General features: G+C 33.8%; 5 protein-coding genes across 9 annotated transcripts; 2 read left to right on the top strand and 3 right to left on the bottom strand.

Moving 5' to 3' along the window:
- Positions 1-2,984: 2,984 nt before the first annotated feature.
- On the top strand, positions 2,985-6,226 carry LOC108967971. Its single transcript, XM_018931683.1, has 8 exons — positions 2,985-3,259; positions 3,314-3,438; positions 3,504-4,220; positions 4,328-4,532; positions 4,588-5,251; positions 5,323-5,404; positions 5,467-5,610; positions 5,684-6,226. The coding sequence occupies exons 1-8, from the start codon at positions 3,133-3,135 to the stop codon at positions 5,831-5,833; spliced, it is 2,214 nt and encodes a 737-aa protein (XP_018787228.1). The 5' UTR covers positions 2,985-3,132; the 3' UTR covers positions 5,834-6,226.
- Positions 6,227-7,076: 850 nt separating this feature from the next.
- Positions 7,077-11,987, bottom strand: LOC108968054 (fumarate hydratase, mitochondrial-like). 3 transcript variants are annotated; one of them, XM_018931817.1, is made up of 5 exons: positions 11,784-11,987; positions 8,711-8,842; positions 8,448-8,648; positions 7,549-8,353; positions 7,077-7,486 (listed from the first exon to the last, which is right to left on the bottom strand). In XM_018931817.1, exons 1-5 carry the CDS (start codon positions 11,883-11,885, stop codon positions 7,224-7,226), a joined length of 1,503 nt encoding a protein of 500 aa, XP_018787362.1. In that variant the 5' UTR covers positions 11,886-11,987; the 3' UTR covers positions 7,077-7,223. The 3 variants fall into 3 exon arrangements, with proteins under 3 accessions (XP_018787362.1, XP_018787363.1, XP_018787364.1); XM_018931818.1 differs by lacking the exon at positions 11,784-11,987 and adding an exon at positions 11,251-11,402; XM_018931819.1 differs by lacking the exon at positions 11,784-11,987 and adding an exon at positions 8,942-9,025.
- Positions 11,988-12,559: 572 nt separating this feature from the next.
- On the top strand, positions 12,560-15,000 carry LOC108968053 (protein crooked neck). Its single transcript, XM_018931816.1, has 3 exons — positions 12,560-12,741; positions 12,799-13,771; positions 13,849-15,000. The coding sequence occupies exons 1-3, from the start codon at positions 12,706-12,708 to the stop codon at positions 14,919-14,921; spliced, it is 2,082 nt and encodes a 693-aa protein (XP_018787361.1). The 5' UTR covers positions 12,560-12,705; the 3' UTR covers positions 14,922-15,000.
- Positions 15,001-17,061: 2,061 nt separating this feature from the next.
- On the bottom strand, positions 17,062-20,658 carry LOC108967957 (DNA-binding protein K10). Of its 2 annotated transcripts, XM_018931661.1 has the most exons (3): positions 20,639-20,658; positions 19,413-20,481; positions 17,062-18,385 (listed from the first exon to the last, which is right to left on the bottom strand). In XM_018931661.1, the coding sequence occupies exons 2-3, from the start codon at positions 20,439-20,441 to the stop codon at positions 18,311-18,313; spliced, it is 1,104 nt and encodes a 367-aa protein (XP_018787206.1). In that variant the 5' UTR covers positions 20,442-20,481; positions 20,639-20,658; the 3' UTR covers positions 17,062-18,310. The 2 variants fall into 2 exon arrangements, with proteins under 2 accessions (XP_018787206.1, XP_018787205.1); XM_018931660.1 differs by lacking the exon at positions 20,639-20,658 and having other exon boundaries at positions 19,413-20,632.
- A 1,029-nt stretch (positions 20,659-21,687) lies between these two features.
- Positions 21,688-24,249, bottom strand: LOC108968069 (protein regulator of cytokinesis 1-like). Of its 2 annotated transcripts, none has more exons than XM_018931836.1 (2): positions 24,108-24,249; positions 21,688-24,039 (listed from the first exon to the last, which is right to left on the bottom strand). In XM_018931836.1, exon 2 carries the CDS (start codon positions 24,013-24,015, stop codon positions 21,964-21,966), a length of 2,052 nt encoding a protein of 683 aa, XP_018787381.1. In that variant the 5' UTR covers positions 24,016-24,039; positions 24,108-24,249; the 3' UTR covers positions 21,688-21,963. The 2 variants fall into 2 exon arrangements, with proteins under 2 accessions (XP_018787381.1, XP_018787382.1); XM_018931837.1 differs by having other exon boundaries at positions 21,688-24,036.
- Between the last annotated feature and the right edge of the window lie 1,315 nt (positions 24,250-25,564).

The following is a 25,564-nucleotide window of genomic DNA, read 5'->3' as shown; positions in this document are numbered from 1 at the left end:
TTAGTTTTATATAATATATAATTTACCTAATTACATAATTAGGTACGGTGAATCGAAGATGGAAGGAGCATCATAATTCCTCATAACAACTTTGAAAAATTTCGTCCTCCAAAATATTTAGGTTCGCCGCGTGAGTGCCAATGGGACAGTGACCAGTTATAACGCCTATCATTGCGGCGAGTGAACGTTGTGAAGAACTAGCTGTTCAATGGATTTAGAAACCGTGCGCTGATTGCGAACCAACGCTTTTTGAACTCCCACGAAGCCTATACATCCAGCGCCCGAAATCACGAGCTCTTTGTCATAATCATTAAATTTTACCTTTTACATAATATTGAGGATAATAGGCATGGCACCGGCCACTTTTAGGTGAAAAACTATTTGGCGTATAGGAATTTAGGTAAACAAAATTTTGCAATATTGCAAAATCTAACAGTTATATTAAGAAATAATTACAACTACTGACATCGATTTTGTAAAAAAAGAATGACCTCTACTTTCGGTTGTCAAAAATATTCAGTTTTTATCCCAAATTTTTATTTGGAAGTCAGATCATTTGCAAAAATCTCATGAGATATTTTGCAATAGTTTATTACCTTGTTTGAGCGTGACTAAGTATCACGAGCCTAATTCTGCTTTCTCCAGACTGGACAAGTAAGCAAAACAAATGGGTCTGGCAGTGAACGAGAGCAAGACGAAATATTTCCTGTCATCAAACAAACAGTCGCTTTGAAGTCGTAGATATTCGTATATCTTGGAACCAGCGTAAACACCACCAACAATGTCAGCCTGGAAAGTATTCGACGCTGTACCCGCCGGGGGAAGCAGAGGAAGAGGAAGACCTCCACTCCGTTGGAAGGATCAAATGGAGAAGGACCGGCTATAATCGCGTAAGCGGTGTCTACGCCAATTAAGAAGAAGAAGAATCTTCGAAATATTTTTATTTGAACAAACTAACACAAAAGCGTACATCGAACTTTCCTGTCAAAGCAAATGTCAGACGCAAATATAGATTGGTCATAAGCGAATGTGCAACTATGGCAGATGGTTAAAACCACACGATACACGAAGTTGGATGTATTGTGGGATCAGGATGACCAGAACAAAACAGAATCAACAATAATTCGAAAATCATCGTGGTTGCAAGAATGTTCGAATGGTAATGGCATGGATGGCGCCGCAGACACAGTTTTAGTTAAAGTGCGTCCGAATGAAAAGTAAATGAATTACAGGGTTTGTTCGGAAACTGAGTCGATTTAAAAGAATTTATTGAATCAATCGTTAAATTTCTTTAAAAACGTTAAAAATAGGCTCCTTCTGCGCCGATGTAGCGTTTCCAGCGCAATTTCCAAGCATTAAAGGCGTCACGGAAGGCATTCTCCGGACTAGCCTTGAGAGCCGAGCTGCATACTGCTTGGATCCCCTCTGTCGTCTCAAAATGCTTGCCTTTCATCGGGATCATACTCAAAGATCCATGACTCGTCAGCTGTGATTACGTTATTCAAAAATTAAGGATCACTTTCACATATACTCAAATTTTCTTAACACACTTCCAATCGCCGAAATTTCTGGTCGTCAGTGAGCACTTTTGGGACCATCTTTAAGCGCACCTTGCGTATTTTCAAATGCTCCGTCACAATGTCATGAAGCACAGATTTTGATAAATTTAACATGTAAGGTATTAAACGAATACTTAGTCGACGGTCTAAGTTCAAAACTTTGCGCACTCGAGTCACATTATCGATGTTTGTCGAAGTCGCAGGTCTCCCAGCACGTTCTTAATTAGCGACCTCTTCCCGGCCCTCCAAAAAGGCCTGGTGCAACCGAAACTCTCTTGCTCATATCAAACGTCTCTGTCGCAGATTTACCGAGTTTCACACAAGATTTGATCGGAAATAACAAAAGATTTTGAGATACCTATATATGTATGTATATTCTTGTTTCTACTGGCTTATCAACCTGTACATCAAACAACGGTGCTCCAGCAAAAAGCTTGATGTACGCTAGGTAATTTCAACGTAGACAATTTCTTAAGTAATTCCGTTCCAGTATTTTTCTGTCAAACGCATTTTAGAAATTTCGCAATGTCTCTATTTATTATTTCGAACGCGTCGATATATTTTCAACGTAACTGTAGTTTCTTAGAATCTTAGAAATTGTAAAAAATTTTTGTTTTCCTTTCATTCGCAAGTTTAAATCATCCTGTATCGATTGTCTTCATCGCCACTGTAAATTTTTTATTATTATATTACTAATATGTGAGAAAATTAAATTCTTATTTAATTACTTTTTTTAATCATCAACATTATTCATTTCAAACTGATGAAACTTTTCCAATATTTGTTTTTCCCAGATCCACTTTAAATTAAAATACACTCACACAAAAAATAATGTTTTAGAATATACGTGAAAAAGTAACAAGTTATTTATTTCCTGCCATCGGAATATTACTTGTTTTCTTTATACCTTTTGGATTCTTTGTAAAATATGTAGAAGTTGTTATTATTTTGTTATTATGTTTAGTCACATTATGAACAAAGGTAAAAAATTGAGTAAAAGTTATTTTTGCACCATTTAATAAAAAATAAATAGGTAGAAGCTAATTAGTAAAGGGTTTGGAAAAAAAAGTTAAAAATATAACAGAGAAACACGCACTTTTAATAGTACACTTTTTGATCTTTAAATACAAATATATAAAGTATGCTTTAAAATAATATGGAGTACCTACTTTATCCGTACATACCCCTTTTAACACCGAAATCGGGGGGTGCTATTCTAAAATAAAATCAAATTTATGCTCTGTATTAAAATTAACAAATTTTTAAGCGAATTTCACATCATTTATTACCATTTTAAAATTATATCGATATAATAAAAATCGTTTTAAAAAAATTACGTCAAGACAGCAGATAATTATTATAATTAATTGCAGCGTGTGAACACATTTATGGTTTCCAATGCAACTCTTCGTCATATTATTTTTGTTTGTTACAGTTTATAATTGTTTAGTCACATTATAAATTTAGTGTCTTAAATTTATAATACTGCGAGATATTACTACTCTTTCATTGAAAAAATAATAGTATTAGATATTTTTAACTTTAATGTGGTGCCAAATATAATTATTTTAAAATGTATCGAAAAGCTCAACCTGATTGCCTTCGCTACTTTCTGCCGAAACTAAGTTCAGGCAGCTCGAGCTCTGCCCAAGTTGAGGACCTTGTACGCGTGCTTGTGGAAGCGGGGAATTACGAAAAATGTAACTAGGTCATTAATTGCAAATTCTTTGATTTAATATAAGTCTGAATAACAGCGCTAGCCTCGGAAACGGTACAAAATGCTTTGAAGGATGGTCTACTCAAACCGGTGCTACACAATAACACAGGCTCCACCAGAGTACCGCGTTTATTGCGTTTGCCAAAACCTGCAGAAATTATTGTAATCCCATATTAAATGATCTATGTTGTTAAAATATCTTTATAATTTGTTTTTATTTTTAACAGGAGAATAATTTACATGATTTCTATTGTTTTGAGTGTCATTTACCGGGTGCCTTAACGCACTGCCGGCAGTGCTGCCGGTCGTTTCATCGACTCTGCTATCGTAAAGAACCAGAACGGCCCAACTACTCGGTACCATCTGGAAAATTTCAAAAAAATCGTCCTCCGGCGTTCAGTTCAGACACTGATGCTGACTCTGATGCCAATGACACCGCCCAGGAAAATACTTCCTTTGATTATGAGAGTGACGTAAGGGTACCATCGTCTTTGCTGCAAATAGATACTGGTTCTACTAACAGCGGAGGCCAACAACGCTTCACCGAAGAGATTACCGTTGATAGCACTTCTTCCCCTATTCAGTCCGATTTGAACAACTTCGAAGATGAATTACCGAATACGTCAAATGCAACAAAAATTTGCAGTGAGCTACATACAAATCAGAAATTCGACCGGGAAGATTTTGAGACAGAGTCAAAGGCTAAGGTGGAAGTTGTTTGCATGGGCGAAATAAGACCCCCAACGCGAAAACGTCCACGCACTCTCACGTCAAATTTGTCGTATAAAAGTGAGATCTGCTTAAATGAAGAACAGGAATCAGATTTTGAACTTTGTACGTGTTGTCGACTGTTAAAAACAGCTGAGCTGCGACATCCTCCAAATATGCGGCCGGACGAATTAAGTTACTTGATTAATTTTACGTTTGAGCGTAATCGTTCGTGGGTGAGTATATAATGTGGTTTATGTAATACTTTAACCTTGGATTAACTCTATAATTAATACAAAGTCATCCATACGAACAGAAAAGTAATACTTTTATTCATAAACAGGTCAGTAATGACGTACAAAGTTACTTGGAGTCAATAAAAATACCTGTGGGGTTGATTTCGGACGTTTCAAAATTACTATTTAAATTTCCCGAAAAACATTTGGAATCCATAGCAGCTAAACTGAGAGAAATGCAGTATAACCTATTGACTGAATTTTTTGTTGACATACTTGACTTGCAGCATAACATTGGTGTATTTTTTGGTCGTAAGTAATTAGATAAAGCAATTTGCCAAAAAAATATATACAATTTTTCCAACAGCTAATAGCATGGAAGTGGAAGCTACGAAATGGATGGTTCGTGACATAGCTTACGATTTGGCTGAGATTCGTCGTTGTCCAGATTGTTTTCGGCATTCACATGAAAAACATTCTAGCGTATGGTTTGCGAAACCATGCGTTCAACGACATGAATTAGTGTTTGCAAAGCACAGTGGTTTCTCATATTGGCCGGCAAAAGTAATTCGACTTCTACCAAACAATAAATACGATGTTCGTTTTTTCGGCGGCAATCATTCACGTGCACTCATCGAATCACGTTTAATTCGCTCAATCGACACAGATATAAAATCTTTGAAGATCGGCAATAAACCGGCTATTAAAAAGGCGCTGGAAGAACTAAGAATACATCAAATTTTGTCAGCATACCCGCCTAGTATATTTTCTTTTCATGCAAACAAAAATGAAATGGAGCAAATTATAAGGAATGCTTTACAAAGAACAACAAATCAATTCCTGGAGAATACTAATAAGACGAGAAAACCTCCAGTACGTCGACAAACAATTTGTAACACCGCTCCACATATTAGAATAGATACCCGCTTGGATATCTCCGACGACATACTGTCTTTGCCTAATGTCGAACCGCCTGTTCTGAGTGACAGCGGATTTCTAAATGATACGGAAACCAGATCAAGAAAGAAAAGGTTAATATTTTCTTTAAAAATAATCTCAATTTTATATAGAATAACTGTTCGTAATTTTTATAATTTTTCAGATCGCAATATGCCAATCCAAAGTCACCAAAACGACTAACACGTTCTGCAAATGCAATAATAAGTGTGGTAGATTTAAAACAGGTAGATAGAATTACATATTCAAAGATATTGTCAATAAATAAATGTAAATATTACCAATTTAGGTTCAAGACCAACTTGATGACGCCTTAAAAGTGGTAGCAGCTACACAAAAGAAAAATGAAAGATTGCAAGCTAATATAGAAAAGCTGAAAGCATCAATCAAAAAACATGAACATGAAAAGAAAATCCTTAAACGAAAGCAGTGGGTGGGTAATTGCACACTGCAAAGTACACAATATTTTTTCTATACGTTGGTAAAATATTTTATATTTTTTATAGTGCTACTGGTGCCTCAATGAAGCTATTTACTTATGTTGCTTTCGTGCTGCGTATTGTTCGCAAATTTGCCAGTCGCGGCACTGGAAGGACGGTCACAGTAAAGTGTGTAGAAATCAAAATGATCAACGCCAAGCAAGCTCCACAACATGAAATTGCAATATTACTGAATCTTTATTGTTGGACTTTTTAATGATATTTTTTTAATGACATTGATTTTAGCTATACTCTGATTAGGTTCTGTTAAATCTTTTTGGAAAACGAATACTTTTATACATAGTTACATTATTAAGTGCGCACATAAGGGAGTTTGTTTCGATTAGGCCTTTGAAATGGCTTACCTTTCCTTTTTTATATATGACACTATATTTTGTACGCGATTTGATTATGTTTAGGTATTTAACATATGAATACATCACTAGCACTGCATCACTAATAATGCGATAAAATAAGCAAAATGAAGTAAACGCGTATTTATCTCTGTACATACCATAAAACGAGTTGTTGAGAGAAGAGTTAAATAAAAATGACTAATGTTAGGAATAATTTTGATGCATTTTGCACTGTGGATGTCGGTTTATGCGATACAAAATTCAAGTGGTAAACGCACAGCACGAAACCGTCGTAGGGAATTGGCGCAGGTGTCTCAGAACTACTCATAAAAACAAAGGTCTTTGCTATAAGTCGGTGTGTATAGTTAAACCTCCAACGCAACTATCGCAATCAACGTTTTGCGATAGCCAGCGGCACTCAAAGCGATTTATGCATACGAGATCAAAACGTTATTGGTGCAGGAGTGTATATAACGACTGATTAGTCTATCAGAACGTAACCAAGTCCACCTTATTTGGAAGCCAGGTCAGATCCACCAACATGATAGAACCGGAACCTTTCATTGCGGCTAGTCCCAAAACCATAAAGAAGCTGCTCCGCAATGATGATGTAGTGGTAGGGAGAGGCTTTGGAAACAACTTCCATGCATGCGCCATGCCAAGTTGCTAATGTGTGGTTACAAAAGGTTTAAATATGTAATCAACCTCCCAAAGGAACTACACAGACTCGCATTCTGCATTGGCCATTGTAAGCTCAAGAAGCACTTATTTAACCTAGCTTCCGGTGCACATTGCAAGTTCTACGATTTAGAATCTGAAACACCAGAAAACCTGCTAATGAATTGCGGCACTTGGATCCATGTTTACAAAAAGGGATCACGTCGCATCAATAGCTCGAGTTGAGACGTTGTGCCTTGAAGAGGATACAATAAACTCTAGGTCGCGGTGCAATCCTCGCTTATCTAATCTACAAAAGTAATTGATGTTTTCCTTATATAAAGAAACTTTTATAACTATTTCATAAGATTTTCTTTCAATCAGAATTTCTAAAACCAAAAAATAACTTCTTATGCTAGATAAGTACGAGCAATCTTGTGTATTTCATTCCTTCAGATTTAAATAGTGTTTCACATCATGACTATCATTTTAGAGTATCGTTTGATTTCAATTCGCGTTATATAAACATTTAATATAAAAATAAGTCTCAATAATTATTTTGGACCCAACATTTCCGATGGTTTAACCCATTGCTCAAATTGTTCGGCAGTTAGGTAGCCCAAGTTGATGGCTTCCTCCTTCAAAGTGGTGCCATTCTTATGGGCAGTCTTAGCAATTTTGGCAGCTTTATCGTAACCGATGTGGGGATTCAATGCAGTGACCAACATCAAGGATTCAGCCATGATCTTTCCAATACGATCGCGATTCGCCTGTATTCCATTGACACAATTGGAGGTGAATGTGCGTGAGCCATCAGCTTTTAAAACAATTAAACCATGAATAAACAGTTATGTACTTAATATAATATTTCTCACTTACATAGCAAACGAATAGAACGTAGAACGTTCGAGACAATTAAAGGTTTAAAAACATTCAATTCGAAATGTCCATTGGCGCCGCCTACAGTTACCGCAACATGATTGCCCATAACTTGCGCTGCTAACATAGTTAGTGATTCGCATTGAGTTGGATTCACTTTACCTGGCATAATCGAACTGCCTGGCTCATTTTCTGGCAGCATCAGTTCACCCAAGCCGCAACGTGGACCCGAACCGAGGAAACGAATATCGTTTCCAATTTTCATTAAGCTAACGGCGATTGTATTTAAAACACCATGTACTTCCACCATTGCATCACGTGCGGCCAAGGCTTCAAACTTGTTTGGCGCTGATACAAAAGGCAGTTTAGTAAGTTGAGCAATGCGTGCGGCACATTTTTCCGCAAAGCCAATACGGGTGTTAAGGCCAGTTCCAACAGCTGTACCGCCCAAAGCCAATTCATAAACGCGCGGCAAAGCGGCATCGATGCGATCGAGTGCATATGCCATTTGCTGGGCATAAGCGCTAAACTCTTGACCCAACGTCAGTGGCACTGCATCCATAGTATGTGTACGTCCGATTTTGATGATATCCTTGAATTCTTCAGATTTGGCTTTAAGAGCGTCGTGCAAAATTTTTATGGCAGGTTTAAGGTTATTGTTGAGTTCCAATGCAACCGAAATATGAATAGCTGTAGGGAATGTGTCATTAGAGCTCTGCGATTTATTCACATGATCATTAGGATGGACAGGGCTCTTTGAACCTAATTCACCACCCAGCAATTCAATGGCACGGTTGCTGATCACCTATGTATATGTAAGTAAAAAGTACGCAATATGTTATACAATTATGGTAATCAATCAAAAAATGACTCGAAAGTTTAATCGGCTATGTGTTCACCTCATTGACGTTCATATTAGTTTGTGTGCCTGAACCTGTTTGCCAAATCACCAAGGGAAAATGATCTTCATACAATTTACCGGATATGACATCGTCAGCAGCTTTCGAAATAGCGTCACTGACCTTGGCGTCAAGACCAAACTCCTTGTTAACCTCAGCAGCAGCTTTTTTTAAAATTCCCATCGCTTGAATAACCGGTTGCTAAAGACAAATGCAAATGTTAGATTTATTTATTACCTCTAATTTAACGTAATGCAGCTTACCGGCATGCGTTCAGAAGATCCGCCAATAGGAAAATTCAACTTAGAACGCATTGTCTGGGCACCATAATACTTGTCAACTGGAACTTTGAGTTCGCCAAATGTGTCCGATTCGACACGATAAGCCTCAGATGCCTGCAAACAAATGAATTATTGATTTACACACGCTTACATAAGACAAAATTATTAAACAAAGCAATAAGAAAAAACTAAAAACCAAAAAAGGCTTCGTACCATTTTAGAAGTGTGCAATTCTGGTCAGTCGCTCTGCTACTGAAACCGTAAGGCTTAGAGACAATAAATTTGACTGAATAATCGACGTGCAAATGTTTATAGATAACCAAAAGAAAAAAACTCGTTATCAGCAAATGTAACCATTTATTTACATACATACGTGCATAAGTTAACACACAAATGGATTTTTAAGTAAAAGTGGTTTGTAGACAATTTGGTGCCTTGCTATTTTGGGGGCTTGACAGAAATTGACTAAAATACAAAAAAAAATACACAAGTTTCAAACCGATAGAAAATTACAATTTATAAAAGTATTCAATATTAGTTCAATTTATAATCCTATTAATATGCAGTATAGGAATTAATACATATGTGGTTGTATATATAATACAAACGTATTTTTAACTGAAATCGGAAAATTTAAATAACCGGAAAACAAAACGCTATTACTATACATTTCCATTTGTAATCAGAATTTTAATTGACATATACTAACTACATATATTCCCATAATATTCAATTTAAACGACTTTTAAATTTTCCCTAGCAGTCAATCTACTTTTCATAAATATACATATGTACATCAGTAGGGAACTTATCGTAAAGCGTCAAACAGGCATTTACGGTGAGAACGGCAAAAAATAGCATTCAATTAACACATGAAAAGCGAGAGCATGGATTAAGGTCTGTGTCTCAGTATGTACAATATTTATATATACATATGTACATAGAAATAATTTATGACATATACATATAAATGTTTGAGGGGATATTATAATAGCTTTCCAACAGTTTTAAGGTGGCACTACTATATTCTATTAGTGCAAGAATTTCTTACGTCTTTTTAAGACTTTATAATTTATGGTCTTACAAAGCTAGGCGTATACAGTGTATGTATATGTATGTAATTTGTATATCAATTCGTGGTTCAATTGAAAGTACCGAAAATATATTTGAGTTTTAATTTTAAAAATATAATGCATATTATAAGAGACTGTTTGGCAAACCATTTGGTTCCACCATGAAAGTAAAATTCGGAAATAATTTTTAAATTTATCCAGAAGTGATAGTTTTCCTTAGGAAATTAGATGTTTATTAATCCATATTTCGTTTTTGTTCGATTGTTTTTAAATGAACCTCCAAGGATTAGTGGTCACTGCTAACAAACAGTAATTACTTTAAAAATTATATATATTTTTTCAAATTTCTGTGAAGTCAAGTCGAAACCATATTTAATTAATTTAATTTACCATTTTTACTTTTATAAAATATAATAATTTACAGGCAAAAAATTATTTATAAATATAATTTTTCAAGTCTCTGGCCTAATGCAATAGAAATACTTTGGACACCGAGCAGCCATAGAACTTCTGCTTATCAATTAATACTTTTGTTCCGAATCCTAAAACGCGTATTCACGTCTTAATTTTTATCAAGGTGTTTTTTTTTTTTTTGGAATTTTATGAGATAGTTATTTATTTACCCATTATTATCATCTAGACATCCAAGTTAGATAGAACATTTAATACAAGGTTTTTCAAACCTTTCACATTCTTATACAAATTGCTGTACTTTTCCAATAGCCTGCACTTAGCTGTATAATGTATGTACATATACATATATACATACGTACATATGTATAAGCATATGCGGTTTAATTGTACAAGTAATTGACAACAAATATCTTGACAAGCAGAGTGGGTGAACTATTCTAGTTCTTAAGGATGAGTGCCATTCAAAGATCTTATAGCGGTATTTAGATTAGCAATAAACAATTGTAATTTTTTTATAATATATTAATAGAACTGTGTTTTATCGTTCAATTTAAACCAATGCAGAAAGATTTTAATAAGTTTAGAAAATTAGCGTGCAGAGATCTTGAATACTTAGGGGTGAACACCTCGAGAAATTGCTTAATACCATTAAGATATCGAGAACTTTTTACTAATTTAAACGAAATTTAAGTAATTTAAATTGGTTTTTGTTTGTTTGGAAATTATATATACATATGTAATAAAAGCAATTGTTGGAATATGAAGAATGCCAACTTATTAATATCCTGAATGCATATACAAGATATTTAACTAATATGTATGTTAAGTCTGCATTATATTAAATGTTGTTTATTGCAAGAAAAAATATGTATATATGTACATACATACATATTTACGTATGTATAAAAGGCATTTTGCGCGAAAGCATGTACATACATATATGTAATTTTCGCAATGTTCGTATATATGTATGAACATGCAGATGCCGAAATTCAAATATGTCAAGAATAATATAATCAGTGTATTTCCGCTTACCATTCTTAAAATTTCTGGTTTTAACAAACTTTCTCTGTATATGTTTTCTTATTGACTGTTCATACAAAAACAACCTTAATGCAGAAAATAACTTTCTCAACGTGAAAGTACTTTTAACACGACCGACAGCTGAAGACAACTAAACAACACTAATGTGTTGTTATGTTGTCCCGTATTTAAACCGGCACCGGTATAGTAGCTTTGAGTCGTTTATCAGCAAATATGAACATTATAGCATAAATCCATCGTAATTTTTATATAATTAATTTATACCCATTCGTATGAAAGTTCTTTTGACTGCGCGTTACTAAATCTAACCTCACATATTTTTATATTTTCCTATAAAATTATTATGTTTTATTTCATTCAAATAATAAATTTTGTATCTTTTTAAATGTTACTTTGACAAGTGTCTAAGTTTCAGTAAAGTAGTTGAGTAGAGATACAAATATAATTAATATTACATAACCATTAGCCCATTTAATTTCTCCGGCTGTTGCTAGCATTCTTGCAATCATTCAGCTATTACTTACCAATCCTCTCTTGATAAGCGGTGAATGCACCCAATTGCGTTGGCTCAATTGGTGTAGACTACGCGCAAGATTTGCAGAACGTCTCATAGCTTGAAGCACCATTATCTCTAAGAATGAATACACAAGACTTGGTTATTAATTTTATGCTAATAGCAATGCAAATCCACTACTTAAATCGACTACAGATGAGGAATAGTTTGTTTTGTTATCGAATAATCAGCTGATAAACAAAAATAAAAGAAATAGCGAAATAGCGAAATGAAAACATGAAAGAGAAAGAGTTGACAACAGTAAACCTTGTAAGAAAAATCTAATTATTAAAACTTGCAAATTTAATAAATAGAGTAATATTAAATTTTTCAATAGAGTAGAAAATTCCATATTATATTTTGTGAAGTAATTTATTCAATTATTTAAAAATAATCGAATGTTAAAATTGGTATAGAAGAGATTGCGGTTGCACTACGAAGTCTATTGTGTTCTTCTTTTTTTACACGATCCATCACTTAATGAATGTCGAGATCATAATTGGCTCTTTGAACCATTGAACTCCTTGCTTGGATACAAACATGCAAACCAAACTTAAGTTGTGATTAAACGAAAGTCATAAATTTAAAGGCGCGTGAAAATAAATTTTGTCTGCACTTTTTTACTAAAAAATACTTTAATAATTTTCTTTATTTAGCATAACATTTTTAGCTAAATGTAATGAAAACGCAGAAGTTCAAAGTCGAAAAATATTATTTATGTATTTTTAATACAATGTTATGCGAGGGCTAATTTCATTATTATTACAACCCTGTTATCAGTAGCTGTTTGCTGCTCAATTACATTTGTCAAAATAATCGTAAAATTTGTTTACTATTCGGTTTGTCTATTGCAAAATACCTTTTTTAATTATATTGAAAACCTCTTTAACAAGATGGAAAGACCACAAAAAATGCCCAAAGTAGCCAAGGTAAGTTAATATTTAATACCATATATAAAAATCACATTTACATTATTATTATTGCAGGTGAAAAACAAGGCACCAGCGGAAATCCAGATTACTGCTGAACAATTGTTGCGTGAAGCTAAAGAACGTGACCTAGAAATTCTTCCCCCGCCTCCTAAGCAAAAGATTTCGGATCCTGCAGAATTAGCGGACTACCAACAACGGAAACGAAAAGTATTTGAAGATAATCTACGAAAAAATCGCATGGTAGTAAGTCACTGGATTAAATACGCGCAATGGGAAGAATCACAGAAGGAAATACAGCGGGCACGTTCAATATGGGAACGCGCACTGGATAACGATCACCGTAATATCACTATATGGCTAAAGTATGCAGAAATGGAAATGAAAAACAAACAAGTAAATCATGCACGTAATTTATGGGATCGAGCCGTTACAATCATGCCGCGTGTTAATCAATTTTGGTACAAGTATACATATATGGAAGAAATGTTGGATAATGTAGCGGGAGCACGCCAAGTGTTTGAAAGATGGATGGAGTGGCAACCGGAAGAACAAGCTTGGCAGACCTATGTTAACTTTGAATTGCGTTACAAAGAAATCGACCGTGCGCGCGAAATCTATGAACGTTTCGTATATGTTCACCCTGATGTTAAAAACTGGATTAAATTTGCTCGTTTTGAAGAATCTCATGGATTTGTACATGGTGCACGTCGCGTTTTTGAACGTGCCGTCGAATTCTTTGGAGAGGATTACATTGATGAACGTCTTTTCATTGCATTTGCACGTTTTGAAGAAGGTCAAAAAGAACATGATAGGGCTCGTGTGATTTACAAATATGCACTAGATCATCTATCAAAAGATCGAACACAGGAACTTTATAAAGCTTACACAATCCATGAGAAAAAATATGGCGACAGAGCAGGTATTGAAGATGTTATCGTGTCAAAGCGCAAATTCCAATATGAACAGGAGGTAGCTGTAAATCCGCAAAATTACGATGCTTGGTTCGATTATTTGCGACTAATTGAAGGTAACGATATATAATATATAAACTAAGTATTGTATATCTGATGTTATTAACATAGATTTTTTTCATATTTTGTGTAGGTGAAGGCGGTGTCGATCTTATACGCGAAACATATGAGCGTGCTATCTCTAACGTTCCACCTGCCAATGAGAAAAACTATTGGCGCCGTTACATTTACTTATGGATTAATTATGCACTGTATGAAGAACTTGAAGCAGTGGATTTCGAACGGACGCGACAAATATACAAAACCTGCCTCGAACTTATTCCGCATAAAAAGTTTACATTTAGTAAAATTTGGCTAATGTATGCACAGTTTGAAATTCGTTGCAAAGAATTACAAAAGGCTCGAAAAACTTTAGGAATGGCAATAGGTATGTGTCCACGCGACAAACTTTTCCGCGGTTACATAGAATTAGAAATTCAGTTGCGTGAATTCGACCGCTGCCGATTGCTATATGAAAAATTTTTAGAGTTTGGGCCTGAAAATTGTGTAACATGGATGAAATTTGCTGAGCTTGAAAATTTACTTGGTGATACGGATCGAGCCCGTGCAATTTTCGAACTGGCAGTCCAACAACCGCGCCTTGACATGCCAGAACTGTTATGGAAAGCTTACATAGACTTCGAGGTATCACAAGGTGAAACGGAATTGGCACGCCAACTATACGAACGACTTTTGGAACGTACGCATCACGTTAAAGTGTGGATGTCATACGCGAAATTTGAATTATTACAACAAGATTCTGAACTTGCTGATGACCCTGAAATAAATATAAAATTATCCAGACGGGTTTATGAGCGTGCTAACGATACTCTACGTAATGGCAGTGACAAAGAATCCCGCGTTTTGTTGCTAGAGGCATGGCGTGATTTTGAACGGGAATCGGGAGATAGTCATACATTAAACAAAGTGATGGAGAAAATGCCTCGTCGTGTTAAGAAGCGGCAGAAGATCATATCAGAAAGTGGCGTGGAAGAAGGATGGGAAGAAGTGTTTGACTATATTTTCCCAGAAGATGAGTTGGCGCGTCCTAATTTGAAACTATTGGCTGCCGCCAAAATGTGGAAGAAACAAAAGGAATCTATTAATACAGAACCTTCCGCAAGTAATTTGTGTGATGAAACAAATGTAGAAAAAGATAAATCTTAATGTTTGGCATAAGTAAATGCAATATATATACATATGAATTATGGTTTTCGACGTTAAATAAACAATGGATATGATTGTTCTGCTAATTTTTTTAAGAAAACTTACACATGTTTCAGTGAATTTATATACGTACATTGTAAAAATGTACTCGTATAAATATGAATAGGCTTTTTTAAATGCTCACACATCAAAATACCGACAAAATTTAAATATGCAGCTAAATCGAAATATCGACAAATCGGAATATAGAAACATCAAAATACCGACAAACCACAAAAACTCTATAAGGGTTATGATCCTTAGCGTGTTCGTGGCAGGAGGCCGCAAAGCCTCGAACGTATAACCCCACCTTCCATGAAATGCACATAGAATTTTTTTGTTTTGAATTACTGAGTGAAATTCAGAAATTTAACATCGGGTTAGTGGTGTTTTCTACTTTGGGATCTAGGAACCATATTAAGCATTTTTTTTAATTTTCTTCTGTTCGTATTTTGAATTGTCGGCATCTTGATTTGGCGGTGTTTTGATTTTTCGGTATTTTGATTTAGCTGCATATTTAAATTTTGTCGATATTTTAAAGTGTCGCCATTTTGAACTTCGATATTTCTAATCTGTCTCGATCATAACCCATTATTGGTACAATTCTCTTTCCGTGCTTCAGTAAAAAGGAAGCGAGTTCCCTTTTGCTGTTCACCAAGTAAATATACGGACACGATAAAATATTTTTCACATTTCGGCATTTCGATTTGTCAGTACTCTGATTTGTCGGTGTTATGATCTGTCGGTAGTTTCATTTAGCTGCATATTTAAATTTTGTCGGGCACAGCAAAGTCAGCATTTTGAACTTCGGTATTTTAAGTGTATCTCGTTAGAACTAATGTAGATTACGTATTAAAATGATTTTGTTCACTAGTTCAAAAGTTATTAACACCTAACTAATCAATATTTACAATTAAAAATAATCAGAATGCCGAAACTAGTTAAATTGGAGATGGTTGCACATAAAAATATTGGTATTGCAGATTGTCGGAATCGGACTATTACTACCACGCCCACAAAATGCCGAAGAACGAAAACTCATAATGTGATATGACTAAGTTCCAAATTATGGTATGAAAATGTTTAAAGAGTGGATATGTGTCATAATTGGGTTTTCTCATGTTTAAAAATTGTAGAAATGAAAAATCCTGAATTCAGGTAGTGAGACTGAGCCCGGGTGAGTATTTCTTCTCGCCCCATATAGCTAACACAAATTAAAGACATTAACTGAAAAATATAGTATAATTATTTTAACGTGATAAAACTTTGAACGATTTTGCCTATAAGGTAAGCCATCTTAGATCTAAAAATTGTCAGAATTGAATTACAACTTTATTTATCTTATGATCCATTTTTTTTGTAAACTAACAAAAGTTGCTTCACAAAAATGCTATATCTCATTAATTAATAGCTATAATCCAATTAATAGAAATCATATAGATGATAGTAGTAGTATGTATCTATGTATCAGCCACAGTGAAGCGTGGACGGGTCTTCTAGTATATGATATATCTCTTTTGAAGATGATTTTTATATGATTTCCACTGACAGGAAGTAAATATAGTTAAACATAATTGAGTTTATAACCTGACAATATGAATACCAAATTTCACCGTTAAATTGTTTTTTATGAAGTTACGAAAGCACCTGAAGGTTTTTCTCCATCTTTGATCCTCGCAAGTTGAGTATGTTCTATAACATCTGAACTTGTCCCTTCCTTACTATTCTATTATAAAGTTTTGCCAATACCTTACACTATTTCCGTGGATTGGAAGCAAATTACGAGAGTATAAAACGGTTCGGATATCCCGAATATAGCTCTACATTACTTATGTTTATTTGTTTTCTTTATTGGAGAATGACCAGTGATGTAGGATAGACTTATATTTTTCTAGCACACTAATAAATTTTGTGATAGATGAATTTTTCCAATAAATTGTTTTCCGTGTTTCTGGTTTGATAAGCAAATAGAAGGTCTTTTATTTATGATAGTAATTGATTTTGTTTTAAAGATTTTTATGATAGGGCATTTCGTTACATTCCTAATTATGCAAAACCGAATATTTCACAATCCCAAGTGTAAATAAAATTTAAAACACAATTTCATGATTTTATATGATTTATTTAAGTGTTTACGCTGAAATAGACATTTATTACAACTATGTAAATATTTATAAATGTGTATATTTTAAGTTATATTATGTGTCATTCCGTTTCTGATGAAACTTCATAGGGCCATCATTGTTGAAATATCCTATGGCAGAGCTATCTGTGGTAATGGCGTGTGAGCGACACTGAAATAGGTAACCGGAAGTTTATTGTTGTTTCAACAAAAACAATCGGTTGGGCGTTCAAACACCATATACCACACCACAAACTGCCATTTAATACAAGACAAACAAATATCGCCGTTTACACACGTACCGCATCTGCTCTGGATTAGCTCAACGCACATTCTTCCATTCATAATGAAGTACTGATAAATTTAGGACGATTATACAAATTAATCGTGTTCATTTTTTATTTTTAAATACATTATTTCTCAAGACTCATATTATTTATCAAATTTGCTTTAAAATAATATGTTTCATATACATATGTATACAAAGAAATTAATTTATCGGCAAATACTTGCAATGTTTTACGTACTCATAAGTACAGTATAATTACTATTTTGAAAATCTATAGATATGCTGAACTTATATTATATAGACTATAAGGATAAACTTTTAAAACTTTGAAAAATACAATTTTTAGAATGACTTTAAACATTTATCCAAGCAATAATATTGTTACTTAATACGGTTGCAAACGCTAATAAAGTAAGCGTGATTTTTATGAGTTTAACGAAAAGTATAAAAGAAACATTATTTTGTGCAAATCTATAGCATAATTTCTTTGTTAAAATTTATTTTGAAGTTTTCTTTTAAATATCGAGCTATATATAAATATTTGCAATTTGTTTAACAAAATTCATACACCTCTGGTGTTTAGCAAAGTTGCTTATTATTGAAATCATTTAATAATTTTATTTGACTCTAATTTTGTATATTTATTTAAACAGCAGCAAAGTGCTTACAAATTTTTATTACTTTTATTATTTTTTCTTAACAAATTCTAATATATGTGTTAATTTACACACTACGTCTGGACAGTTCACATAAACCATTTTGTTTTAAATGTTTGGTTCATGTGTGCAAATTTGATTGCGTTTTTTTCAGTGTTAAATACTCAGATTTCTATTTAAAGGTAAATTTAATTTTTTCATTTACAAATTTATGAATGAAACTCATTCATATATTTATATTTGCTAGTTATTAGTTAATTAATTAACTTTGATGTGAAATATTTTACTTTGCTTTTGCATCATTCTTGTTTTCTTCCTTTGTGGCGGTCTTGTTAATTGTTTGTTTGTCTTTAGCATCCTGTAAATAAATGCGCCCAAAGCATGGTTTAAGAAAACAAAAAAATTCCATATTAAATATTCTCATAAGTTAAAGAGACAAATTTAAAATAGCACATCATATTAGCCATGTGAAGTGTTTATATATACGCATCTGAAAAGTATATATTAGCAAAGTGCTACACAATCTAAATAGCGATATACATATCTTTATTATTATAGCTTAATATTTAATTTTTAAAAGTAATACAAACACTTTCGCTATCATGACAGAGATATGATGTGACATTAATGTTGCCAAAAATAAATTTTGGCGAGATATGTTGGCAATTTATTCTAAGCAATCGTTCAAAGTACGTGTGACAGACGGATATTAATTATTGTATGCGCATAAAATCATAGGGAAATCATACAAGAAATCATAAATTGATACGTAGACAATATCGAAGGGTTTTAAAATATGATATTCAACAAATATGTTCCTTCAAAATAAATTTGCAAAAGCTACAAAGATCATTTGTGTTTCTCAAACTTTTAAATAAATTACCGGGAACGCAATGAAATATTTTTTATAAATTTTAACAAAATTTTAATAATATTGGAATGCAAATTTTGATATCTCATTAGTGATTTAACCTACAAGTACATTAAATAAAGATTGAGATTGATTAAAATTGACAAGATAAGTTTGAGAAATATCAAATCACTAAATCCGATTCGATATTGTTATACATACATTTGTTTTTTTTTTTTCTTATTAAATCAAAACAACACCCTTCATCGACGTAACATATAAATTATGCATAATGAAATAGGGTATAATGTTACTTATGTGTGTGTGAGAAAACATTGCTATGGATTGGTTGTTACCGTTCTTACAAAGAATATGTTAATTAATAGCTGTAGGCTCTCAATATTCTTTTACTTTAGTGTAATATTTAGGTATACAATCCATCACAAATGTTTTTTGCAGACAGCGATAATGTTGGGAATAAACAATAATTATTATTTGTGGACGATTATACCATTTAGTCTTTTCAAGATTTTACCTTTGCCTTAACGGCCTCCGCCTCCTTTTTCAAATATTCCTCCCGAGCAGTTTCGTACATAGATACAAACTTGTCACGTTGCACTTTAAATTGGGCGAATAAATCATCATTTTTATTGCCTTTGAGCCTATTTTCAATGTCAACTTTCTTGTCATACTCAGCTCGTATTTCTTCCGTAACCCAAGGCTTTTCAATGGGATACTGATTCACCAGATTTTTCAGGGTCTTAATGGTACTTTTTCCTTTTATTACCTTTTTCACTAACTTCGTGTTTGGTTTTTTAATTTTCCCAGCATTGCTAAACGGTGCTGGCGGCATAGCACGAGGCATGCGCGGTGGGATCATTGGGGGTATTGGAGGTGGAATAGGTGGTATTGGTCCAATACGTCCACTACGTCGGAGAAATGGTGGTGGCGGTTGTATACCCATTGGAGGAGGCATTGGACCTCGACCCATTGGTGGCATCGGTGGGATCATAGGTGGCTGGAATCCGTGCGGTGGTGGCATGGCCGGCATTGGTAAATTTCCTCGAGGAACTGGACCAGGTGGTCCCATACGACGTCCGCGATTTGGACCGTTTGCCGGATTTGGAGCACCATTAATAAAATTTCTTGGACCACCGACATTTCCCCCATTGAATCTATTATTAGTAGTATTATTTGAACCTTGATATTGAACTCCTTTATTTTTATTCCAATTTCCACTACCATTTTGTTGTGTTGGAGTATTTACTGGAGGTTGTTGAAATTGCGTTTGCGGTTTACCTTTAGGTCTATTTTTATTATTCTTCTTTTTATGTTGCATTTGACCCAGGCTATTTCCACCGCCAATACCTACCGGTGGCGAAGGGTTGTTGAAATCTAAATAACCAGGATTATCAGGAATTTGACTACCATTGAACATCATCGGATTGAAATTGCCGTGATGTACTGGTCCCCCACCACCATTCCCCAAGTTCTTGAATGGTTTTTTGTATGGTATAGCCGCAGCTCTGTGCATGGGTCTGCCATTTTGAAAATTTTTTGCCATTCTCTATTTCGAAATCTTTGAAAAAATACAAGTCGCTTTTCTGTAATATTTCCAATAAATATAAAAATTGTTTTCGACCACTTTGTATATAATGATTATATTTCTTTACTAATGGAAGCTAATTTATTCTACAAAATACAATTTTTAATGGTTTTTAAAGCACTGTACAATTATTTTGTAACATTACGTTTTCTTACTTATCAAATTTAGAGAAAGCAGACAGAAAAATAGGGTTGAAATTAGGATTGGGGAACGGACGAAAATGGAACAGTGTACAGAGAATTATATATGCGAAATTTTATTGAATTTATACCAACTCCGAATTAAAAATTTTCTTATAACTATTATTGTTTATAGTCCGTAGTCTCAATGAATATCATTGTTTGAGTTCACTAGAATGCTTTTAACAAATTCACAATATCCACATTTGTGAATATTTTTTTTGCAACAGATTTGTCTCCTATTTGTCAATGCAAAAGTGGATGTAGATCTTTTATTTTTAACATGTTTATTACATGCTTTTTGTAATTATATTTGTGTTAGCTTTGCCCTGGGCTCAGCTCGCATTGAAGCTTTTAAATAATAAATAAAAAGTTGATTAATAAATTTGACTAAATACATAGTGTGTACTCGAATATTATACCGTGATGATCGGTGGTAACCAGAAAATCAAAATTTGTCTGATATACGCTATTGATGCATTGTTATTTTCAAAAATTTCGTCAAACAATCATATGCCAAAACAATATTTTTCAATTTTCAAATTTATTTTACAAGCAGATTTAATCCTTCAAAATACATATCTGAATATTTAAATTTTAATAAAAAATATCTTGTCCTTTCTAATACCATAAGCCATACAAATGTGCGTATGTCTACAAAGTTTCATGTTAATATTAAAATTTAGAGCATATTTAAACATGACTTTTCTTTAAGTTATTGTATTTTTTAGTTTAATAATTTAATTTAATAATTTTGTTGACAACATTTCCGTACGTTGTCATCTCACTAAAAGCAACTTTTTATAGAAACTAATTAATGAATTCAATTATGACTATAAATAGGGAATAACCTCAATAATTTTATTATATATAGAGTGCATCGAAGTATCAGGAGCCTGTCATTCAGTTAAATTTCATCAAAATGGAATACCATGAGAACACTGCCTGCAAAAGGTTTATATATATTCTTGCTTACATATTTAAGCTTAAAAATTATACGATATTTTTTTAAATATACACACGTATAAATCAATATATTTAGCATTTATTGCGAAAACTTTACTTATTTGAAAATTAAAAATATTTTTATTGTGTAGCCCCTTTTTTGTCCAATCACCCAAACGCCTTATGATAAAACTTCATTGTAATAACAATTGTTCAAGCTAAAAAAACATGAGAAAAAAATCTTACCTAAAAACAATTACAAAATTGTCAATGAATCTTTAACATAGAAAATTACAAATTATACATATATAGAAAACTTAAATCATTAACGGCAAATAAAATTACATTTCTTCAATTTAAATTATAATAGGTAAATTTTTCGTTGTAAGTTTTCGGCTGCTTGCAGCGGGCGACATTTTGGACGGTGTGAGTGGATGGTGAAACCCAGCACGGGGATTAGGCAAGTGTACAACACAGCTATCACTTGGATGAATTCGTTTGGACCGAGTGGAAATAGTCGATGAGGTTGCAGCAATGCGTGAAAAAGCCGTGTGTATTATAGAAGAACGTGAATCGGGATCAATGCTTTTCTGGAAGGATTCATATGCATCATCTGTAGCTTCATCAGTGTTCCAATCAGAGCCATCATTTATAAGAATTTTTGGTGTAGCAATGGTATTTTTCTTTACGGTCTTACCCAAGGAGGACCGCTTTTTGTTTCCAGAACTTTTACGCCCCGACCTACGACGTATTGTGGTTGCAATGACACGTGATTTCTTCAAAGGCGATTTGAAGGATTTTGTTGAGCCTGTATTACGAGCGTTTATCATTGGTTTTGTGAAAACGCTAGGACTGTTCAGTGGAAAAACTAAACTTCGTTTAGCCAACGGGGTATTTCTTTCATTTTGAAGCAGTTTCCGTTTCTTCGCTGAGTTGGCAGAGGCAGACGGGAGTGCGGATAAGTTAGTGTTAGAGGGGGCTTTACGCATTGAAATCATTGAACCGTTTTTCGCTGACATAGGTGTTCGACCTGTAACTGGATGAGGGGTTTGAGCATTTTTACGTGCACTGCTCATTTTCTCCTTTTCTTGACGTTTCTTCTCCCATTCTTTTTCCATTAACTCTAAAATATTTTCGCCATAAACACGAAACTCTTGATGCTCTTTTTCTTCAAAGGCAACAACTAACTCTCGAATCTGTTGCTCAATTTTCGGCAATTTAGTAGCGATTGTTTTGCGTTCCTTTTCTTCTTTAAGTAATTGGCCTCCACGATTATTATACCGGCCTGGATCTGAAGCTTTAGCCTCGAGAGCAATCATTCGATCCCAAAGCAATCTCCTATTATCGAAAAGTTCAAATATCTGCCGATTATTTTCATAAAATCGTTTTATATCCTCCAACTCAATTTCATGTAATACTAATAGATCTTCTGTATAACAATTATTGTGAAAGTTAGAAAAACGATTTCTCTCTGTTTCCGATTTAAGTGTTTTATCCCACCATTCCACAATTTCTGTTCGGATTTGTTGGAGGCATTCTTTTATATTTTGACTCTGCAAAGATTCGCATCGCTGCAGTTCGTCTTTAAGTACATTATACGTTCGCTGGTTATATTCTGTATGACGCTTAAATTTATTTCGAGAGTTCGGCGATGTTTTCAAGCGCACCCAAAGGGAATCTAATTTCTTACGCATACTATCTATGCGTTCAGACAATGCCTGTACCCGCGCCCCATATAATTCTTGCATACGTTTGAGCGCTTTAAAAGTCTCTTCATTCAATTTAATTTGTCTGTGATTTAATAGTCTGTCTTCCGTGTCGGTATTAACTTGTGTCTCTAATATGTTTAAATAATTTTTTATCTCCCGGCGTAATACTGACATCTCATTCAAGCGTTCCATACGCTCCATCTTTAGTTGATCTAAGTGAGTACGAAATTCCAAAATATCCTCTTCTGAAGGTAAAGGGTCAGCCAAAAGAGGACGAGGAGCTTCCCCCAACTCTTCACATAGACCTTCTTGCTCAAGTAACAACTCGCAGATTTCTTCTCGGCGCCGCCGTAATTGCTCTCGCAATTCAGTTAAACTTTTATCCATTTTCGACTGGAGAACCAACAAAGGTACATTTTTTTCATCAATTCTGGGGAACTCCACGTCTGTTTTTAATAAACGACAAAGCATATCTGCTTCTTTTTGCAACTCCTTTATTTCATTTTCTATAAGTCCTCTTCTTTGCAATGACTCTTCTTTCAATTCCGTAAAAAATGTTTTCACATGTTCCTTCAGTTTTTTAAAATTATATAAGCACATTTCTTCATCAAACATTTCCGTCCATATTGAAGCAAGATCGTTAACATTTTCTGCCATTAGCCTTTGCAGCTCCAAATTCTCCTCCTCAAAGTCAGCCATTTTACAGATTTTCTCCCGTTACTTCTGAAATCACAATAAATTTATTTATTCACTTTATATAATTATTTTTATCCATAAATATTAAATCGTACCTTAGTGTATAAAAATTTAATAACAACACTTATTTACAAAAAATTATTACACAACACAAAAATTCTCAACTTGAAATGTTCACCGCGCTTTATCACTTTTCAGTTGTAAATTTAATTTGAAACATGTTGATGTCTCTAAAACTATCGATAAAAGTTTCAATAGTAAACAGCGTTGTATTTAGGGTTTACTAGTGCCAAATTATATCTAATATATAGCTAACCCTATGTCCCGACTCAAATATTTCTAAAACTGTTTTCAAATATTTTTCAAGCAAATTTAAACATTAATTATTCATACTATTTTAAAAAGTTAATCTTAAGCGAACTCACGAGAATTAACCAGATATTGAGAAAATCTTTTTTCCATATGTTGCCGATAAATTTTTTGTGAAGCGCTTAACCATATATTAAGAAAACTGCTCTAAGAATATTATATCATTTAGAAAGTGAGTCAAATTCAACGGACATTCAAGTTGTTTTGTATTTAACAAAAGTCAAACGAATTATGTGATGCATCAAATCATTACTTTTATATCTTATTTTACCGTATACTAGATATTTGTGTCTGCTGGAATATTACATAGTACCGAGCACAGAATGTTCGAGTGGCGATGTTGTGGTAATGGTTTACAACATTAGCTGAGGTGGTAGCAAGTACAATTCCAAAATCAAATATATTTGCGAGTAGTTTGTAGTTGCAGAATGTTTGAGTCAGAGATAAAGAGATGATCATCTCCCCTTTAAGTGCTGAACTCATTGGGCGCGACAGACTGCAAGCGACATTTGTCAAATATTAAAATACACATGTCCCTCTCGCTAACTTCGATATTTTTTATATTTGCCAACGACAGTAGAGTTGACAGTAGAGAGATAAGGTAGAGTGGTGATGCCACTGATATGTAAAATTATTCAAAGCTCTAACAAACCTGACGTTATGTTTTAAATAAATGCATAAAATTGCTCTATTATATCATTTGTAATAAAAATTGATAATTTAAAAGAAATAATTTTATCTATTTATCTTTTTTTGCAAGGTATTAGTATTTACACAAGCAAATTGTGTACATGCAAAATGGACAGCTGTGTTGTCTTGTGTACATGTCGGCCATTAATATGTTGCTTCCTTCTCACAAATGTTCATGTAAAAATTCACGACGCCATTTTCAGTTCACTGTCGTGCTGCTGCAGTCTGTCGCGAGCATTGTGTTCCTCACATGACAGAAATTTTGGGTAACAAATACTTTTTATTATGCATAACACATAGGTAAGCTATGCGCTAACAAAGGTATTTGTTACCCTGACTGTTAAGAGATTCGATAACAAATGCATGTCATTCTGTTAGAACAAGACAACATGCCATATTTGCCATTGGTTAGAGCGAGAAAATCATTGAACATCATAAAAAAAGGGAAATAAGCGGATGCCTTTAAAAGCTTACGGATGGCTGTGCTGCCTCT

This window comes from Bactrocera latifrons, unplaced genomic scaffold (assembly GCF_001853355.1).
Source record: "Bactrocera latifrons isolate USDA-ARS-PBARC rearing strain unplaced genomic scaffold, ASM185335v1 scaffold_20, whole genome shotgun sequence".
NCBI classification, from domain to species: domain Eukaryota; kingdom Metazoa; phylum Arthropoda; class Insecta; order Diptera; family Tephritidae; genus Bactrocera; species Bactrocera latifrons.
Note: the sequence above shows the minus strand (reverse complement) of the source record. Positions and strands in the feature narration are given on the sequence as shown.

Excerpts from the sequence above, each read along its gene's own strand:
- LOC108967971 (XM_018931683.1), top strand. The coding sequence starts at position 3,133 with ATGTATCGAAAAGCTCAACCTGATTGCCTTCGCTACTTTCTGCCGAAA. Across the intron at positions 3,439-3,503 it reads CAAAACCTGCAGAAATTATT|GAGAATAATTTACATGATTT; the intron begins GTAATCCCATAT and ends TATTTTTAACAG. Across the intron at positions 4,533-4,587 it reads CATTGGTGTATTTTTTGGTC|CTAATAGCATGGAAGTGGAA; the intron begins GTAAGTAATTAG and ends TTTTTCCAACAG.
- LOC108968054 (XM_018931817.1), bottom strand. The coding sequence starts at position 11,885 with ATGGTGCTTCAAGCTATGAGACGTTCTGCAAATCTTGCGCGTAGTCTA. Across the intron at positions 8,649-8,710 it reads GATCTTCTGAACGCATGCCG|CAACCGGTTATTCAAGCGAT; the intron begins GTAAGCTGCATT and ends ATTTGTCTTTAG. Across the intron at positions 7,487-7,548 it reads ACGTTCTATTCGTTTGCTAT|CTGATGGCTCACGCACATTC; the intron begins GTAAGTGAGAAA and ends TTGTTTTAAAAG.
- LOC108968053 (XM_018931816.1), top strand. The coding sequence starts at position 12,706 with ATGGAAAGACCACAAAAAATGCCCAAAGTAGCCAAG. Across the intron at positions 12,742-12,798 it reads AAATGCCCAAAGTAGCCAAG|GTGAAAAACAAGGCACCAGC; the intron begins GTAAGTTAATAT and ends TTATTATTGCAG. Across the intron at positions 13,772-13,848 it reads TTATTTGCGACTAATTGAAG|GTGAAGGCGGTGTCGATCTT; the intron begins GTAACGATATAT and ends TATTTTGTGTAG.
- LOC108967957 (XM_018931661.1), bottom strand. The coding sequence starts at position 20,441 with ATGGCAAAAAATTTTCAAAATGGCAGACCCATGCACAGAGCTGCGGCT. Across the intron at positions 18,386-19,412 it reads CGGAGGCCGTTAAGGCAAAG|GATGCTAAAGACAAACAAAC; the intron begins GTAAAATCTTGA and ends ATTTATTTACAG.
- LOC108968069 (XM_018931836.1), bottom strand. The coding sequence starts at position 24,015 with ATGGCTGACTTTGAGGAGGAGAATTTGGAGCTGCAAAGGCTAATGGCA.